General features: G+C 37.6%; 2 protein-coding genes across 2 annotated transcripts in view; both read left to right on the top strand.

Moving 5' to 3' along the window:
• Window positions 1-19,644, top strand: part of LOC126779560 (hemolin-like) — a 57,451-nt gene that overhangs the window by 587 nt on the left and 37,220 nt on the right. The gene's annotated exons all lie outside the window — the stretch shown is intronic.
• LOC126779477 (heat shock 70 kDa protein cognate 5) lies at window positions 1,258-19,069 on the top strand. The gene is made up of 14 exons (XM_050503485.1): window positions 1,258-1,509; window positions 1,706-1,761; window positions 3,149-3,236; window positions 4,035-4,272; window positions 4,803-4,964; window positions 6,523-6,613; window positions 7,676-7,838; window positions 8,345-8,500; window positions 9,204-9,350; window positions 12,292-12,532; window positions 13,178-13,387; window positions 13,864-14,051; window positions 14,797-14,937; window positions 16,322-19,069. Exons 1-14 carry the CDS (start codon window positions 1,411-1,413, stop codon window positions 16,406-16,408), a joined length of 2,067 nt encoding a protein of 688 aa, XP_050359442.1. The 5' UTR covers window positions 1,258-1,410; the 3' UTR covers window positions 16,409-19,069.

Below are 19,644 nucleotides of genomic sequence, written 5' to 3'. Positions count from 1 at the left end.
GTTTATAGTGCGTAAAACAGCGGAACGATTAGAAAATCGTATGCAATTTGTAAATCTCCTCCGGTTGGAATAGGGTATACTTAAAAACATAAAATAAACAAAATTTAAAAGTAAACACACGCTGCGCCAAATATCAAGCAAAAACCATACAGTTGTCGTCCTTTTATTATATATTATCATGACTCAACAGATGCCAAAAGCTTTGGTTGACTCCGTTAATGATAGTGTAGTATTAACCTTATAATAAATCAAATATTGAAAAATTTAATTAATTACTGACGTCTGAATGATGTTCTCTGCAATGTTTCGATAACCGATTTATTGAAATATTTTCATTCGTTCCGAATGAAAAATTATTGTGAAATTGATAATTTCATTCATATTTATTAACTGTACAAAATCTTTATTATTTTCTTTAGGATTTTCTGCAAGACTAGATATTACAGGACACGATTAATATTTATATGCACCTATTATTAATTAGTTATTTAAAACATTTGATTATGTGATATTATGTAATAATCCGTCCATTTTGTTATTAAAAAATATCAATTACAAAGTTTTTTTATTGTAATAAATAATGGTAAGATAAAAAATAAAAGACGGTGCTATTTACATAAAAAGTATATTCTTAATTATACATTTATATAATTAAAGATAACAAAATTTATAGTTTTAAAATTTTCAATTTGAAAAACCTTTAACACTAAAGAAAAAAAGATAGGGCCCTTTGGGAAACTTCGTCAATAGAATAAAACTTAAATCATCATAACCAGTCTAGCTGTTTTCGAGTAATCGTGATAATTATATGTACATAATTTTTATTTTGTTAACTTCTTGATCTCGGTTATTCGCTCATAAGTTACCTACTCATTCATAGATGTCGTTGTAAGTAACGATTTATGTAGAAGTGACAAAAAATACATGCATTATTTTGAAAAAGTATGAAAGAATGATAACTTAGTGTATTCTTAATTATTACTTTGAGTTTAGAAATCTTACGATATCTAGTAAATATTAAATATTTTAGGGTTTGATGAAACTTGATGTAATATATTACATAACATTTTCCTTACTGTCATTTTCAAGTTAAATGTCAATTTAATATCAACGATTGGCTAAAAATAGTATAGCCGAAATGATTGACCAATCAAAATGTTGAAGCTTAAGTAATCACCAATGAAAATAAAATATATTTCGTACTAAAACGAGAACATTCCATATCGATTAACGCGCATTGTACTCGGAGCGTTATTTTCCGTGTGGCAAGAATCTGAGAAGCTCGCTCTATCTAGTGTTAAAAAAAAGAAAAATTGTTCTTTCAAGTAGTTGCGTCATCCACATGGTTTTGTCTGAAGTGAAATAAATTAGAAATAATTTAATAAGTACGTTGAATATACAATAATTAAAATGTTAACAGCAACGCGGGTGATAAGCCGAAAGGCGTTGGATTGCTCCGGCATTTCAGATATTTACACGCACAGAAATTTCTCATCGATTCTCAAAAATGTAAGTTACCATTTTAATATATTAAAAACGAATGAAAATCGTTTGTATGTCAAATGTTCTTGATCTTTCTAAAATTTTATACGCACTTTTTTAAATAGCGGTCAAGTTTTATAGTTGAAATTATATCGGTTTTAGCCGGGGGGCACATGTCGCAATCATTTTTTTTATTAAACGGAACATCTTTTGCTGTTTCCAGAGCGCAGCTCCCACAGTACCAATCTACCAACAACATGGATTGCAACAAAGGCATAAGTAAGTTTAAAATAATTCAATATGATACAAGAATTTCATCCTAACCTATATCTACTGACCTTTGCACTTACTTTGGATATAACGTCTAATTATTATTATTGCATTTGTCGTACACAGAATATTTTGAAAATTTTACGTATTTTTACTAAATATAATATCACACCATTAACCAAAGATTGCAAGATCAGAACTCCAATAAGAACTATCTAAGACGCATTTTTTTTAAATTAAAATTATTAATTTTCATTTCCAAGCTATAAGAGAAATTGCATCATTTTATGAAATGATATATTTAAAAAAAATAGCTTTCCATATTGAATATATAGTCTTATAAGACATTTAATATGAAGCAAGTCGCACTGTATTAGTTGTATACATTGAAATACATCTCAATTTTATAAACTATTAATATTAGTGAAATCTCTGTTACTAGCTGCATTATTCATACCTAATACGAGTAGACAACTGCTTTTGTTTCATTACACAAGATGTAATTCTACCGCCAACTCGGAATGAAGAGACTAAAAAGATAAGAAGATTAATATGTTTTTGCTAGGTGGTGCAGATGATTAAATTTATTGAACTATTCAATACTGCCACTGATTCCATGTTGTCTGGAACTTTTATGAGAACCTTTTTGGAGTACCTTGTAATTCAACAAATTACATAGCAATTAGACAATGAACAAGCCACAATATGCTTAAACATATATTGATGAAGATTTTTTGCAATATATATATATTTTCTATGTACTGTTTTGACCATGTTGGATTACAATGTTTCATCTTTAATTTAATTTATCATGGTATTATATCCTGCATGAAAATCAACAAATATTAAACATTTGTTTTAATTAATTGTTTTAAAAAATGGAGGTTCTCAATTGGTTAACATATAGATATTTTTTTATGTACGTTTGTTTATAAATGTTTTATCTATGAACCATTTACAATGTTTGTTTTGTGTTTGATTCAGTATATTGTTAAGTTTTTAAGTAGTGATTTTAGTCAAATGTGCGTTAGTTGGTGGAAAGGCTTTGTGTCAGGCTGTCTAGGTAGGGTCTACCCATTCATAATTTCTACCGTTAAACGCAATGCTCAATATTGTTGTGTTCTGGTTTGAAGAGTGAGTGAGCCAGTATAACTACAGGCACAACCGACTTGAATAAAAAAATTAGATAATGGTTTAATTTACTAGGAACAAGGAAACAATTTAAAATTTGATTTATTTTTTGCTTAAATTAATTATAAATGTTTTAAAATTTAATATTATATTGTAAAATGATGATTCATAAGCACTTGTAAGAGCCCGAATAAAGTATTTATGTGTAGTGGGATAAATAATTATTGGTGAAACGATTGTAATATTGAAAAATTGCTTATTCAAGATCGGAGGGCGTACGTGGCGCAGTCATTGGTATCGACTTGGGGACAACAAACTCATGCGTCGCTGTTATGGAAGGAAAGACACCAAAGGTATACATATAAATGTTTTTTTAATTATATGGAATAGTGGGGTTTTTATGTGGACCTCAGCAGCGTCATTGGACTTGAAGGCGAGTACTGAGACCTAACTGTGGTTAGGAGTGCTCGTCTTAATAGTGCTACCTGTGAGGTCATACTTGTATTAGAAAGTTGAAGACTTTGGAAGAGAACGTGACTTGGAAGCTTTGTTGAATGGAGTAGCATATCTAGCCGCACATATAAGCTATTTACGTTGTGAAGGCGAATATTTCCCTACCATTTTATTATAATGTGTTCGCATCGCAGATCATAGCTCGCGTCACAATGCGCGTGTTTATTTGCAGCGATGCGAGATAGACGCGCGGGGTACCAGCTGGTCGCGGTTTTTTTTTGCCGCTGACCTTCCTAGAAACCGCGCTACATGACAATTTCTGTTAACCTTAAATAATTTGTTAGTTTTAATCTGGAGGTTAGATGATCCCGACGTCCGATATATACGTCATATGTATGTTCTATATTTTTTTTTCATAAACCAACTTTGTTGATTTTTTAAATATTGAGTTTATTACAATTTTAGTACATTCAAGCTACTTTTTTAATTTCTTTTTTTTTTTTGTATAATGTCAAACAAAGGAAAGTCTATGTCAAGTTTTCTAATATGGCTGTTGACATCTGCCATATATGGACTCTGATGATGATACTGGTGATATAAGGCTTAGGAAAGGTTATTGTAAAGTTTAGACTTTATTTATTACTTGGTAAGAATATTATTTATTACATTTTATTTCACTGAACCCCTATCATTCACAGGTGGTCGAGAACAGCGAAGGTTCCAGAACGACGCCCTCCCACGTGGCCTTCACCAAGGATGGCGAGCGCCTGGTCGGCATGCCAGCCAAGAGACAAGCCGTCACCAACAGCGGAAACACGTTTTACGCTACCAAGCGTCTCATCGGTAGGAGATTCGAAGATCCTGAAGTCCAAAAGGATATGAAGAATTTGTCTTACAAGGTCGTTAAGGCTTCGAATGGCGACGCTTGGGTCCAAGGTTGGTACCATATTTAGCACTTATTTCGTCTTGAAAACTTGAAAGGTAACCTTAAGTTTTAAGAGTTAAACGCATCGCAGATCATAGCTCGCGTCTCCTGCGCGGGTTTATTTGCAGCGATGCGAGATAGACGCGCGGTACCAGCTGGTCGTGGTTTCTTTGCCGCTGACCTTCCTAGAAACCGCGCTACATTTCAATTATTTGATTATTATTCTTTTTTATAAGTAACAGAATGTAAAGGTGCCACTGCTGGGCAAAATCATCACCTCTTGAGAAGGTTCGGAGTCTGCCAACATGCTGCTACAATTTGAGCAGCAAAATATATGTCAGAATCGGATATGACATATGCAGGTTTCCTGATTATGTTTTTCTTTAAACTTTATTCAAGAGAACCATCGTGCAGATAAAATGGTCTTAAGAGTTTAGATGTACAAGATATTAATTATTAGATAGATAATAAATAAATAATAATATTGTTGCATATTTGCCTTGATAAAACAAAAAATAAATGTCGAATCTACTTATTACAGGAAGCGATGGTAAAGTCTACTCACCGAGTCAGATCGGAGCGTTCGTTCTGATGAAGATGAAGGAGACGGCCGAAGCGTACCTGAACACCGGTGTGAAGAACGCCGTGGTTACGGTACCGGCTTACTTCAACGACTCCCAGCGACAGGCGACCAAGGATGCTGGTACGTTTGTTCAGACCATACTATTCTTTTATTAATTCATTTGTTTAGTTGCTTATATCTAAGGCCGATAAACTCAAAGTCCTTTGCTCAAACCCTGGATCAAAGAAGTTAAGTTTATTATTGTTGTATTTATATTTATACTGATATAATAAATGTGATAATATCTCCGTCTATCTGTTACGCTTTTATGACTAAACCACAAGCGATTTTGATGAAATTTGATATGAAGCAAGCTTGAACCTCAAGAAAAGATGTACTCTAACGCCTACCACCTAACACGCGAGCGAAACTGGTTGTATTATAAATGAAATGAACCCGATGAGTTTCTTTCGCCTGTACTTTTGAGAACAAGGTTTTGTCTTTTTCGAACCGGTGGTATTTTTTTTATTTTACAACCGATAAGCGATTTTCACCAACCCGCATTGGAGCGCTGCTGTTACGGTTACGGTAATAAGCAATTGTAATGCTTACAATAATATTATAAATGCGAGAGTGTGTTTGTTTGTTACGTTTTCACGTCTTAACTACTGAAATGATATTCATGAAAAATTGCATACACGTTCAGGGGGTAAAAAAAAGGATTATAAGCTAAAAGTTTTACGCATTTGGTAGTTTTTGAGTTAATCGCGTTCAGACAGATGTACAGATGCGAGGGGACTTTGTTATATGACATGTAGTGATGAGCATATGATACATCGCAGATCATAGCTCGCGTCTCCTGCGCGTGTTTATTTGCAGCGATGCGAGATAGACGCGCGGTACCAGCTGGTCGTGGTTTTTTTGCCGCTGATCTTCCTAGAAACCGCGCTACATTACACTTTAATAATTACATTAAACTTTTTATATTAAGAATCGGCTGTGGTAATCCCCTTAGAATAATTTAATGTTCATTAAGGACATTTACCTTCCTAGAAACCGCGCTACATTATACTTTAAGAATCTAATAAACTACACGCTTTACTGGTGGTAGAGCTTTGTGCAAGCTCGTCTGGGTAGGTACCACCCACTCATTAGATAATCTACCGCAAAACAGCAGTACTTGGTATTGTTGTGTTCCGGTTTGAAGGGTGAGTGAGCCAGTGTAATTACAGGCACAAGGGACATAAAATCTTAGTTCCCAAGGTTGATGGCGCATTGGCTATATAAGCGATGGTTGACATTTCTTACAATGCCAATATCTAAGGGCGTTTGGTGACCACTTACCATCAGGTGGCCCATATGCTCGTCCGCCTTCCTATTCTATAAAAAAAAAAACATTGATGAGACAAAACAAAAGATATTCTGTACTAGATAGGTTTCACTATTGTCTATCTGAGTTGATATACAGTAGGTAGGTTTGCATTATAATTAACATAGTAAAATTCGAAGTAGAATCGATTCGATAGCACTCGTCTATACCAATTTGAATCATAATTAATATTATCACTGGTGAAAGTGAAGGCTAACACCTGACCCCCTCCCCTTCACCCGCGGGCGGAAACAATTGAAGTATTTTGATTTTGATAATGTTAGAAATTAAATATATTGTATAGTATTTAAAAAAATATATTATTTACAGGACAAATTTCCGGTTTGAACGTGTTGCGTGTGATCAACGAACCGACCGCCGCCGCTCTCGCTTACGGCATGGACAAGACCGAGGATCGAGTGTGAGTGAGACAAAATATGTACCTACTTGCTACTTTATTGATGGTAGAGCTTTGTGCAAGCTCGTCTGGGTAGGTACCACCCACTCATCAGATATTGTACCGCAAAACAGCAGTACTTGTTATTGTTGTGTTCCGGTTCGAAGGGTGAGTGAGCCAGTGTAGGCACAAGGGACATAAAATTTTAGTTTCCAAGGTTGTTGGCGCATTGGTGATGTAAGCGATGGTTAACATTTCTTACAAGCCAATGTCTATGGGCGTTGGTGACCAGTTACAATCAGGTGGCCCATATGCTCGCTCGCCTTCTTTCTTTCTTTTTTTTTATACAATAGGAAAACTTGCAGTTTTTTTTTTCAATATGTACCGCATCGCAGATCATAGCTCGCGTTTCATGCGCGTGTTTATTTGCAGCGATGCGAGATAGACGCGCGGTACCAGCTGGTCGCGGTTTTTTTTGCCGCTGATCTTCCTAGAAACCGCGCTACATTACACTTTAATAATTACATTAAACTTTTTATATTAAGAATCGGCTGTGGTAATCCCCGTAAAGGAATTAAATGTTCATTAAGGAAATATGAGGATTTGTTTTTAGATTCGGCTCTTAGCTTTATTTTATATGAAATAGGAAGACGGTCAGGCAAAATGACTACAACCTATGCTCCCCATAGACATTTGCTTTAAGAATTAACCATCTCACCAATTTTACTTACACAGTTCCGATAACAATTTCACTGACATCCAAGATTTAATTTTTTCGCAAATCATAGATTATTTAAGATTTCGACAATGATATCGAGTCAATTCAATGTCGAAGTTGTTCGTCTTTACTCTTGTAGCAGTAATAGACTTTTTTTTCCCCTTTTCTGGCGTGTATCTACGCTGATTGAGCGCAAAATATTCTGCCAATGTCACATATCAAATAGATGACACATGATATGAGATTATTCGGTTTCAAATTTCGAATCGTTTAATGATGATGAGTGAAAACTATGTTATTCTACAGTAGATATCTAGAATAGTAATAGGTTATATAATTATATTATATTTTTTTTTTTATATCAACAGTATCGCAGTCTACGATCTCGGCGGTGGTACATTCGACATATCGGTGCTCGAAATTCAAAAGGGTGTCTTCGAAGTGAAGTCGACCAATGGCGACACTCTGCTCGGCGGAGAGGACTTTGACAACGTCATCGTTAACTTCCTCGTGGACGAGTTTAAGAGAGACGTGAGTAGTGCAACTGTTTTATTTTTATTATTTATCAAGGCAAAGGCTTAATTTTGCTGGACGTTGTATGTCCGGCGATATTAATGTCCTAATAATAATATACTAATTTAGAATGATATACATGTTAATATTAAAATCAAATTGATTATTATTTTTTATATTAAGTAACAATGTAAAGGCTGCAAATCCGGAAGTCATAGAGTTCAAACAGACTGGCCGATTTAAAGCTGTTATTGGATTATTTGGTCCAAGAATATCTGTAGCAGTGTAGTTGTGTATACTTCCGTGCCTCGGAAAGCACGTAAGGCCGTTAGTTCTGCGCCTGATCTATTTCCGGTCGTGTCGGAATGTGAGAATAAGGGTTCGTGCTTGAATATACGCCATATTAGTAGGGATGGTTTTTAACCGAGCTGTTTATTCATATTCGCTAATAATATTCAGCTAGTAGAGAACAGACCTAACCTAAGTTATATTCTCATAATAATAATATTATATTATATTTCCAGCAAGGTATCGATATCCGTAAAGATGCGATGGCTATGCAGCGTCTCAAAGAAGCTGCGGAGAAGGCTAAGATCGAACTGTCCGGTTCCCTACAGACGGACATCAACCTGCCCTACCTCACTATGGACGCTTCGGGACCGAAGCACATGAATTTAAAGGTATATTACGTTCTCAATAATTGTATCTGCATGACACCTTACAAACAACAACAAACACAAACAACTTATATTTATAAATTCCATATGATACGCTAATAGCACTGCTGTATTATAAAGGAGTCATTGATTAATGCATCTCTATTTATAATACAACACTTGTCTACTTATAGATATTTACTTGAATTTAACTTTCAAAGTACAGATATCAGCTTCGTCGATCGAAAACGCAATTTTTTCACGAATGAATAATGATTAACCACAGATTATTTTAAGATCTCGACCATTTACGCCAGTCATGTCGATTCAGGGTCGGTGCCGTTTTATTTACTCCTTCCATTGGAATACAATATACACGAACAAACAGATTCGTATTCAAACGGATATGCACTTTTATGTTATCATTTTTGCGATATATTCGCTCAAATGTAGTTGTAAAGAAGTGCAAGATTGAATACATCATGAAACCACTCTCTCTCAGCAGTATGACGAGTTGGGTCGAATAATTTTGTTACATTTTAATTAGTTTACACTAAACACGATGATATATTAAAAACAAAAATTATGTACTACTCGAAAACCGAAAGGAAAGTGATTCTGTAGACAAATGTCAAAGAATATCTCGAAAAATATTAACCATTTGTGCACACACTTGTGCACTACAATACGCCCAGGCAGTTGGCTCACTCTTTCCCGCCGTGTGCAGATGACCCGCTCGAAGCTGGAGTCGCTGGTGGGCGACCTGATCCGCCGCACGGTGGCGCCGTGCCAGCGCGCGCTGCAGGACGCCGAGGTCGCGCGTACCGACGTCGGGGAGGTGCTGCTGGTGGGCGGCATGACCAGGATGCCCAAGGTAAGCTATTCGACAATCATTTTAATCTTGAATTATTGGTGTTGGAGCTTCGCGCAAGTCTTAGACTTATAGACCAAAATTTTTGTTTCAAATGTTTTTAATTCAATTTTATGTTCAATAAATTTTAGGAGTATTACTGAAATGGTTATTTTGTAAATACAACTAAAGAATAATTATTAAAAATTCTCAAAGACCCAGTACATTACAAGTTCCTCTACTACTACTCTAAGATGTATCGAGAAAGATATATAGAAAGAATACCTCTTGTGGGTAAATATTTCAAAGAAACATACATAGATAGATAAGTAAGCACTGTATGCACAAACCGATACCAGTTTGTTCTCTACAGCTGGTTAGGCAGTCATATCGACCGGTGCTAGATCGACATGAGGATATATTCCCCGCTCAATATATTTTTACATGTTCGGGTTATAATCTCTCAGACATTTCAAATTTAAATAAAAGTATTTCTTATAATAGAGCCGTCAGGCTGCAGTAAGCTACTATACTAAGAACAAACAGACTGAACTGTCGGAAAGTGATTTGCGACATTAACCATAATATTTATAACATCTCGAGGATACACGGTAAGTCGATTGTCAACATGTCACGGGCGAGTGATGACGTGCTGCTGCAGGTCTACATAACACGAGAGTTAGTTTTCTACTGGTTGTAGAACTTTGTGCAAGCTCATCTGGGTAGGTACCACCCACTCATCAGATATTCTACCGCAAAACAGCAGTACTTGGTATTATTGTGTTCCGGTTTGAAGGGTGAGTGAGCCAGTGTAATTACAGGCACAAGGGACATAACATCTTAGTTCCCAAGGTTGCTGGCGTATTGGTGATGTAAGCGATGGTTAACATTTCTTACAATGCCAATGTATATGGGCTTTAGTGACCACTTAAGATTAGGTTTATATGTTTCGCATCCTAGGGGCTCCCGTAGCTTCTGGCGTCTGACCAAGTCTGTGCAAAACAACTTCTGCCAACCTTCGCTGCCACCGCTCAGAAATCCGGACGGATCGCTAGCTCACAGTCCGCAAGAGCAAGCTGATCTCCTGGCTAAACTCTTTGCCGACAATTCCGTCATCGATGATTGTAGTGCACTGCCACCTACAATACCTGCATGTGGCCATACGATGCCTGACATTAAAATCAGGCAACGTGATGTGCGTGCGGAGCTGCAATCACTTGATGTACGGAAAGCTAGCGGTCCCGATGGAATACCAGCCATAGTGCTGAAGAAGTGCGCAGCGGAGCTGTCTCCTGTGTTAACGCGCCTGTTCCAACTTTCTCTCTCTTCGGGAAGTGTGCCGGAGGCTTGGAGAACAGCTAATGTGCAAGCGGTTCCCAAAAAAGGGGATCGGTCTGACCCGGCAAATTATCGGCCAATAGCTATCACCTCAGTACTTTGTAAGGTGATGGAACGGATTTTAAACAACCAACTGATCCATTACCTAGAAGATCACTGTCTAATTAATGATCGTCAGTACGGTTTTCGACCAAAACGGTCCACAGGTGATCTTCTAGCGTACGTAACACACCTCTGGGGTGAAGCTATCGACAAGCATGGAGAATCGTTGGCTGTCAGCCTCGATATCTCCAAGGCTTTCGACAGGGTCTGGCACAGAAGTCTTCTCTCCAAGCTACCGGCATATGGTCTGCCTGCTCAGCTATGCACCTGGATTGCCAGCTTCCTACACAAGCGTAGCCTTCGTGTTTTAGTAGATGGTTGCGCTTCACAATTCTATGTAGTGAATGCTGGGGTCCCCCAGGGATCTGTGCTATCTCCCACACTCTTTCTTTTGCATATCAATGATATGCTCTCCCTTGGGAACATACATTGCTATGCAGATGATAGTACAGTGCATGGTGGATACCACGGACGCGCAGTGGCTGGGCGGGCGGAAACTGAGGAGAGGCGGGAGAATCTTGTCATTGAACTCGATAGGACGTTAGATCTCATCGCCAAATGGGGCTCTGATAATCTTGTTGAGTTTAATGCCAAGAAAACACAGGTATGCGCTCTCACGGCGAAAAAGTCAACATTTTCCCCTCTTCCCTCCCTCTGTGGTACTCCGCTGGTGATGCAAAGCAAAATCGCCATGCTGGGGATTGACGTTCGCTGCGACCTTAGTCCAAGGGATTACATCGAGGCTGTTATAAAAACAGCTTCACGGAAACTCGGAGTTCTGAACAAGGTGCGGCGCTTTTTCACGCCACAACAACTGTGCCTGCTGTACAAAACACAGGTACGGTCTTGCGTGGAATATTGCTCGCACCTTTGGGATGGCTCCGCTAAGTACCTACTTGAGGCCTTGGACCGGTTGCAGCGACGTGCCGTACGCATTATTGGCGACGTAAAGGTCACAAACACCCTTGAACCTTTACAATTGCGTCGTGAGATAGCAGCACTGAGCGCTTTCTATCGACTGTATCACGGCGAGTGCTCTGAGGAATTATTCTCTCTAATTCCTGCTTCCCCCTTCCTTCTTAAGTCCACGCGGGCTGGTTCTCGATGTCACCGCCTAACTGTGACATCAATTCCATCGCGAACAAAGAAATTTGGCAACTCCTTTCTTTGTCGCACTTCCAAAAAATGGAATTCCTTACCAGCTCACGTATTCCCCTCCTCTTACAACCTGGGTTCCTTCAAACGAGGCGTGAAGAGGCATCTTGCGGGCCGGCAAGGCGAAGGCGGCTAGTGCAGAACGTTTTTCCCGTCTGTACTGGCCGTCGTCGCGTTTGGACTCTACTACCACTTACCATCAGGTGGAGTAGAGTCATTTGCCCTCCCGGCGATATAAAAAAAAAAAAAAAAAAAGGTGGCCCATATGCTCGTCCGCGTTCCTATTCTATTTAAAAAAAAAATAGTTAAATAAAGTCAATAGTTGTTAATGTGTAAAATAAATGTGACAATAATGTCCGGTTCGATGCAGGTGCAAGCCACGGTGCAGGAGATCTTCGGGCGGGCGCCGTCGCGCGCCGTGAACCCGGACGAGGCGGTGGCCGTGGGCGCGGCCGTGCAGGGCGGCGTGCTGGCCGGCGACGTCACCGACATCCTGCTGCTCGACGTCACGCCGCTGTCGCTCGGCATCGAGACGCTGGGCGGCGTCTTCACCAAGCTCATCACGCGCAATACCACCATCCCCACCAAGAAGAGCCAGGTCTTCTCCACGGGTGAGTTGTTACGGACTGACGCTCTTAGGAGGAATAGATTGTGTGACCGTGTTTGAGTGAGAATTATTATTTCTAAGTTTTTATTATTTAGCCGTATATTAGTCATTTAAAAGTTAAAAAAAATTAACATACTGTAAATGTCCCATTGCTGGGCGAGACTTCTACTTCCGAACACGAGATGAATTATGAAACACAAATTAAGCACGTGAAAATTTAGTTGTTCTGGCTTTGTTCGGAATAATCGTTTAAGATTTTCGTCTTCTCACCACTGTTAATATTAAAATAAATTGCGTCGTCGATATGCGTTTGCGCCGATGCGCCTGCGTTTGCAGCGACGCAAGAGAGACGCGCGATACCAGCTAGTCGTCGATCGTTATATTTACGGCTTTCCTAGAAACCGCGCTACATTAAAACACCTCAAACCTGAGAAGTATACCAGCGAGATATAATCTTTATCTCAAATTTTAAATTTATATACTGCTGTCTGCAGTTAATATAAGTTCTATTAATTTTAAGCATTACTTATTTTAGTGTACATTTTATTGTTTATCTTAAATAAATTGGTACAACAATAAAAATCTCTACAACTTTTGTAGAATGCTATCATTGATGAGGTCCTGAACGAAACACGTGTATGATTCACAGCTGCCGACGGTCAAACTCAAGTCGAGATTAAAGTTCACCAAGGCGAGCGTGAGATGGCGACGGACAACAAGCTCCTCGGACAGTTCTCGCTCGTCGGCATCCCACCAGCGCCGCGTGGAGTGCCACAGATCGAGGTCACATTCGATATTGACGCTAACGGCATCGTGCACGTGTCGGCTAGAGACAAGGGTACCGGAAAGGAACAACAAAGTGAGTTTTTAAAATGAATATCCCTTATTCATGGATAGTTATTAGGTTTTAATGACAGCCATTAGCATTGTTTCGTTTTTTTTTTTGTCTATTGAAAATTATTATTAATATACATTGGCGCTGTACGAAATATTAACCATCCCTTACATCGCTAATGCGCCACCGACATGGCATTACTATTACACTGCCTCTCTTACCCTTCAAACTGGTACACAACGTACAAATTATTTCTATTTGGTGGTAATGAGTGTGTGGCATCTACTTAGAACAGCTTACACAAAGTGATATATCTTAGATTTAGCTTTCGCATTTTGTTATTTAAAATGCAAATAAGCGAAGCACTATAGTTGTACTGCCGTGCTTGCCTGAATTTGAATCCCTAATCTTCGTTTAAGACCACCACGTGGGTGTCCACCGACGAGCCTCCTCCTAATTCTATAATGATAATAAGTAATATGTGCAATAATTAATTCCAGTCGTGATCCAGTCATCGGGCGGTCTATCCAAGGACGAGATCGAGAACATGGTTAAGGCGGCCGAGCAGTTCGCGGCGGCGGACAAGGACAAGCGCGAGCGGGTGGAGGCCACCAACCAGGCCGAGGGCATCCTGCACGATACCGACACCAAGCTGGACGAGTACCGCGCGCACCTGCCACAGGACGAGGTACTACTGGGCCTACTCGTATATGCTAGAATATTTATTTATTTACCGATAAGAGTAACTGTCGAATTTTCTAAAGCAATAGAAAAAACGCTAAAGCGCGAAAATGTTACATTTGGTAAATGTGGTTTAATGAGTTTTTTTATTTATTACTGCATCCGATTTAATCCCTTCGAATTTTGTAATATTCGGGTGGCAAAGCAGGGTGCTAGAGTAAATGGTGTCGTTACCCCCTCGTGCGTTATTTGTGTATGAGATATTTACGACGCCTACAAATTGATTATAATATTTAGTATCTAGTTAATTTATTTCATATTTCACTAGGTGGTAAGGCTTTCTGCTAGCCCGTCTGGGTAGGTACCACCCACTCATAATTCTATCGCAAAACAGCAATATTTAGTATTGCGGTGCGTGAGTGAGGGTGAGTGAACAAGTTTACAGGTTGAAGGGACATAACATCTCAGTTTACAAGTTTGGTGGCACATTGGTCATGTAAGGGATGTTTAATATTTCTTACATTGCCAATGTCTGGGCGGTAGTGACTACTTACCATCCATGATAAATGTGATACTACATATATTAATATGAAATTAAATAAAGATTGTTTTTTAAGGAAATTTTCATGGAATGAATTTAGTCCTTTGTTGTAAGAGTTTAACATGAAAAAACAGTTTTGCATTTAAATGATAATTGACTATAGAAAAATACCTTTAAAAAAACAATAATATAGGAAATATTTATATTACAGTGTGACAAACTTCGCGGTGAGATGGCCAAGCTCCGTGAGCTGCTTGCACAGAAGGAGACCGCAGACCCTGAGGCAATCCGCACAGCAACCGGACAATTGCAGCAAGCTAGCTTAAAACTCTTCGAACAAGCTTACAAGAAGGTACATCTAAGTCATTATCTTAAAACTTAGGGAACGCAATATTCGTATTTTATTTAAGGCCTGGTTTGTCCAGCATGTTAATTGGTTTTTCAAGTACAGATTAAATTATAATATCCTGGGACATTATTCACACACGGCCATCTGATCCCAAACTAAGCACAGCTCGTACTATGGAATCCAGACAACTGATATACTACATATACTACTTTTCGTTTGTAAATACATATTTATATAGATAATCACAAGTATCTACCATCCATGCCAACTGGCTCGTCAAAGATTAGCAGAATACCACAGATTAATAAATTTAGTATTAAATAATGTTTGTGCACGTTTTTGAGCCACCTCACCTATGAAATTGGTTTAGTGGTCAAGCAAATGTGCTAAATTAATGTCTAATGGATGTTATTTTATGGTAAATCATAAATATGATGACCCATTGCCTTTCCCTCCATACAATAAAACATATCATTTGAAAGGCACTGTCTTATTGGAATCTGTTATAAGCGATGATACATCCTCACCGATGCCTTGGCAACTGCTTGACATATTATTGTGTAGAAGTGTAAACTCGAACATAAGTGCACTATTTCATTGCTCTCATAATCCAGTAAGACGGGGGAAACTTGATATGAAAGAAAATAGTTCAGGAGCAAGCAGTCTGTAGACGCTTTCTGTGGCACTGCCAACTTCAATACTTTGGTCAACAGCCCACAGCACAAACCACACATTAGTGGAGATTGTATAGTTAAAAAAATATACATATTTAGAGCAAATGATACAAGTTGATGTAAATAACTTGCTCAATTACTCTTAAAAATCAAAATAACACAATTGAACACATACAACAAATCACAAGTCGCGTCAATAATAAATACTGTACTTTTCTGTCTACTAACGAAATGGTAAGTTTAAATTAGCGCTCGTCTTTTTTTAAAAACGCCTGTTGTCTGAATCGAGGAAACTCCTAACTATATATCTGTAACAGCCTGTGAATGTCCCACTGCTGGGCTAAAGGCCTCCTCTCCTCTTTTTGTGGAGAAGGTTTGGAGCTTATTCCATCACGCTCTTCCAATGTGGGTTGGTGGAATAAACATGTGGCAGAATTTCAGTGAAATCAGACACATGCAGGTTTCCTCACGATGTTTTCCTTCACCGTAAAGCACGAGATGAATTATAATCACAAATTAAGCACATGAAAATTAAGTGGTGCTTGCCCGGGTTTGAACCCACGATCATCGGTTAAGATTCACGCGTTCTTACCACTGGCCATCTCGGCTTCATAACTATGTATGTATATATATATATATATATATATATATATATATATATATATATATATATATATATGTGTGTGTGTGTAATTTTATTATTTCTCTTTCAGATGGCAGCCGAACGCGAAGGATCGTCCGGTGCATCCCAAACGCAGACACCGAGCGAAGACGAAAAGAAGGAAGAGAAGAAGAATTAATAGAAAAGATTAGAAATTATATAGGAACTGTAAATATTGAACTCAACCAAATACAGATGAATGTTGAAATTGATTTGATTATATTGATATATGTATTGTATAAATTTATAATGCAACAATAATAAGCGTCTACGGGTTGTTTTGTGAATGTTATACGAAATTTGTACAATTGGATTGTAAGAAGTTGAGGGGTGGTACAGGCGTTGGGAACACTACGTCTTATTCTGTAATATGTGCTACGTCAGTTGATCCAATATTTACGGAAAGGAGACGATAGAAATCGCTTCGACTCGAATCGAATCGACAAGAAGTTGACACAAGTAGAAGCCGTTGAACAAAGAATTGAAAGATTCGATCTGTTCACATTTCGTATAAATTCCATTTGTAAAGTAAACGTACAAACAATATCGTGGTTTATAATAAATTTAACGAGTACCACAGAAAGTCGATCACATGTGAAAAAGGCGCGCGCGTTTTCCAAGTTAAAAATCACATCGAAAGCTATTAAATTCATTGATAAATCGTGTGCACAAGTGTATTATATGTTACAAGCGGTCTTATGTTTCACGATGTTAAAAAAGTAGGGGGCGGTCGCTGGGTGGGGGGTCCTAATGTACTGTGTCGATTGGTAATTGATTTCTGGACTGATGGGTATTTATCTAAGTTTGCCATATTTTTTCTTTAATGCAAAATCGGTGTCGATTCCGTTGCAACGTGATTGTCTCTTTCCCATGTTTGGTGTTAAAGAGGGATAGCGCGGGTACTTAAAAGTGGAGACAAATTATTTTAATTTTGGAATCGTCTCGAATGAACAGCGCTCTCAGATCTGAAAAAGACTAAATATTATACTTGTTTAAGTTTTGTAAACAAGCAAGAGAAATGGACGAACAATTGATCCTAGTGGAACTCGAAACACTTGCTTACCTTCAGTTAAGTCGATTATTTGGCTACGGATATGAGCTGTGTGAGCGGGATTCTTCCAATGCCGTAGGGCCGAGAAATATATCGAGTTTGCATAACTTAACGCACACCCACCCACCTCCTATCGGCGCCCCCTCGTTCGCGTCCATTTCAAGCAAAGTATTAAAAATTGACGCGAAGCCATTTACGAAATTTATCAAATAATTCACGTAACACAATTATTGCTAAGTATGTAAGTATAGGGACACAGTAACAATCTCATTGCACGGAGTCTGAGATTGATTTCGAACGATGAGAGCGGTTCATTGAATAGCCTAGTAGTTACTAGTTTTTAATATAATTTGTAGGATTGAAATTCCTCGTAGATTATTTTGCCCCTCGTTCTTTTGATGGTTTGTTGCTTATGAAAATATATGGTATGTTTTTTATTTATCGATTGATGTAAGTGCTCACGGACTCTAGGAACGCTGTTGTCTCTTTCTATCATCATTGATATTCGATAGAAGAAGACAAGATTGTTCCGACAACCCAATAAGACAACATTTGTAGGTGAAGCCGTTGATTTTTATTTAATTGTCTATGAATTGTTTATGGTAATTATAAAGAATATAATAGATACAAAATCAAATTCCATATATTTTCCGATAAACAGCACGGTGTCGATTGAATGAAAAAATGTTATTTAGTGTTAAAGGACTGGTATCCCATAAGTTGTTTTTAAATTGCCTTTCTCGTGTAATATATATATATAAACATATAATGGTATGTTTGTTTGTTTGTTCGATTTATAGGGATAGATTTTTTAGCGTATTTTGGATAGATAAGAAGTGGCAGAGCTTTATTTTGCATTTACGTAGATTTAAAGGGCGATATATGATTTTTTTTTTCTTTCATTAACCCTTTTTATTCTGACCCCACACGCCAATTCTCGCTCTATATCTTTTGATCACTCGAATATATAATGACTTATATTTGTGTATATATATTATATATACAAGGGGTCTAATAATAAACATGATGTATAATATGTATATAAGTTACTTAAAGTAACTGTTATGTAATAAATTAATTATTGCTCGTGCAATTAAATAATAATCTATTTAAATTGGTCTTGGTTGGTGTGCTATTGTGGGTTATGTACTAAATGAGCACAGCAATGTACAGAGCACAGCAATGCTGCTATTATTATTGCTATGTTCCGCTTAGGAGTGTGATTGAGCCAGTGTAATAACAGGTATAAGGGACATAACTTCATAGTCCCCAAACATAGGTGTGGCATTGGAGATGTAAGGAATACTTAATAAATTAAAATTCTTACGGCAGGTGATGACCACTTACCATCAGGTAGCTTTTGCCATTACCATTTGCGAGTTCGCCTACCTATTTAAGATATAAAGAAAAAAAAAATACGTAAATCGCCCATTGTTTGATAATACGCTTCAAAATTTACCCTTATCACGAACGTTGGCTTGTTAATGTTTATATAAAAAAAAAAAACATAAGTTATAATGCGTATATTTTTAAGTTTTATCCTCCGCCATCTTTTGGCGTTTATTATTTATTATATTTAGTAGATGATGATAAATTTATTATTTTTTCTGACTTTTGACGTTATGTATAAAAATATATGCATTATAATTATTATATATAGCAACACAGCGCGTCTGTGTGTGTGTGTGTGTTGCGACGCGATTGAAATTGTATGTGGAGTTAGCTTAGTGAAATATATTATTTCGAGAATTTGACTTGAGTTTTATTTTTGTGTTTATTTTTCTTGGTGATTAAATAATAAATGAAGTAAATTGCACTTCTCTATTTAGGAAATGTAAAAAAAAACATTATTACAGCTATAGTAAGAAGAATTGGAGTTATTACTATCAATTTCACTACCGTCTGTCCAAACGTATTTTGTCCGTATGCTTCACGATTATTCTGAATCGTACCTCTAAACGATAGCGAGTAGACTCTTGTCGCTCGCGAGTGAGATATATAAAAAGATATATAGCGTACTAAAAGAGCAAGTATATCAGTTGCTCACCATTCCCTAAACTACTACTTTTTCATCCTATGTAGTAATAAGATTGAATTCTGATTAACTCTGAACGAGAGCGAGTGGTAAGCGATACAGATTAACGAGCGACAAGCGGATAGACGCGAAATCGAAAATAGTATATAAAGACTGATGAAACGTAACATGAAATGTATCATTCTGCCTTTATCGGTTGCAAGCGTAGACGCGCAGCGCGCTTTTATCGCACTTTATTATTATTACGAACCTCCGCGGTAAGAACGGTTTTAGTTTTTTTTTTTTGTTA

This window comes from Nymphalis io, chromosome 29 (assembly GCF_905147045.1).
Source record: "Nymphalis io chromosome 29, ilAglIoxx1.1, whole genome shotgun sequence".
Taxonomy (NCBI): domain Eukaryota; kingdom Metazoa; phylum Arthropoda; class Insecta; order Lepidoptera; family Nymphalidae; genus Nymphalis; species Nymphalis io.
The sequence above is the reverse complement of the archived record's forward strand: the minus strand, read 5'-3'. Positions and strand labels throughout refer to the sequence as shown.

What these genes read in the sequence shown, in the direction of transcription:
- LOC126779477 (XM_050503485.1), top strand. Translation starts at nt 1,411, where the DNA reads ATGTTAACAGCAACGCGGGTGATAAGCCGAAAGGCGTTGGATTGCTCC. An exon ending in GACAAGACCGAGGATCGAGT is followed by an intron (nt 6,614 to 7,675) that starts GTGAGTGAGACA and finishes TTATATCAACAG; the next exon opens with TATCGCAGTCTACGATCTCG. An exon ending in GCATGACCAGGATGCCCAAG is followed by an intron (nt 9,351 to 12,291) that starts GTAAGCTATTCG and finishes GGTTCGATGCAG; the next exon opens with GTGCAAGCCACGGTGCAGGA.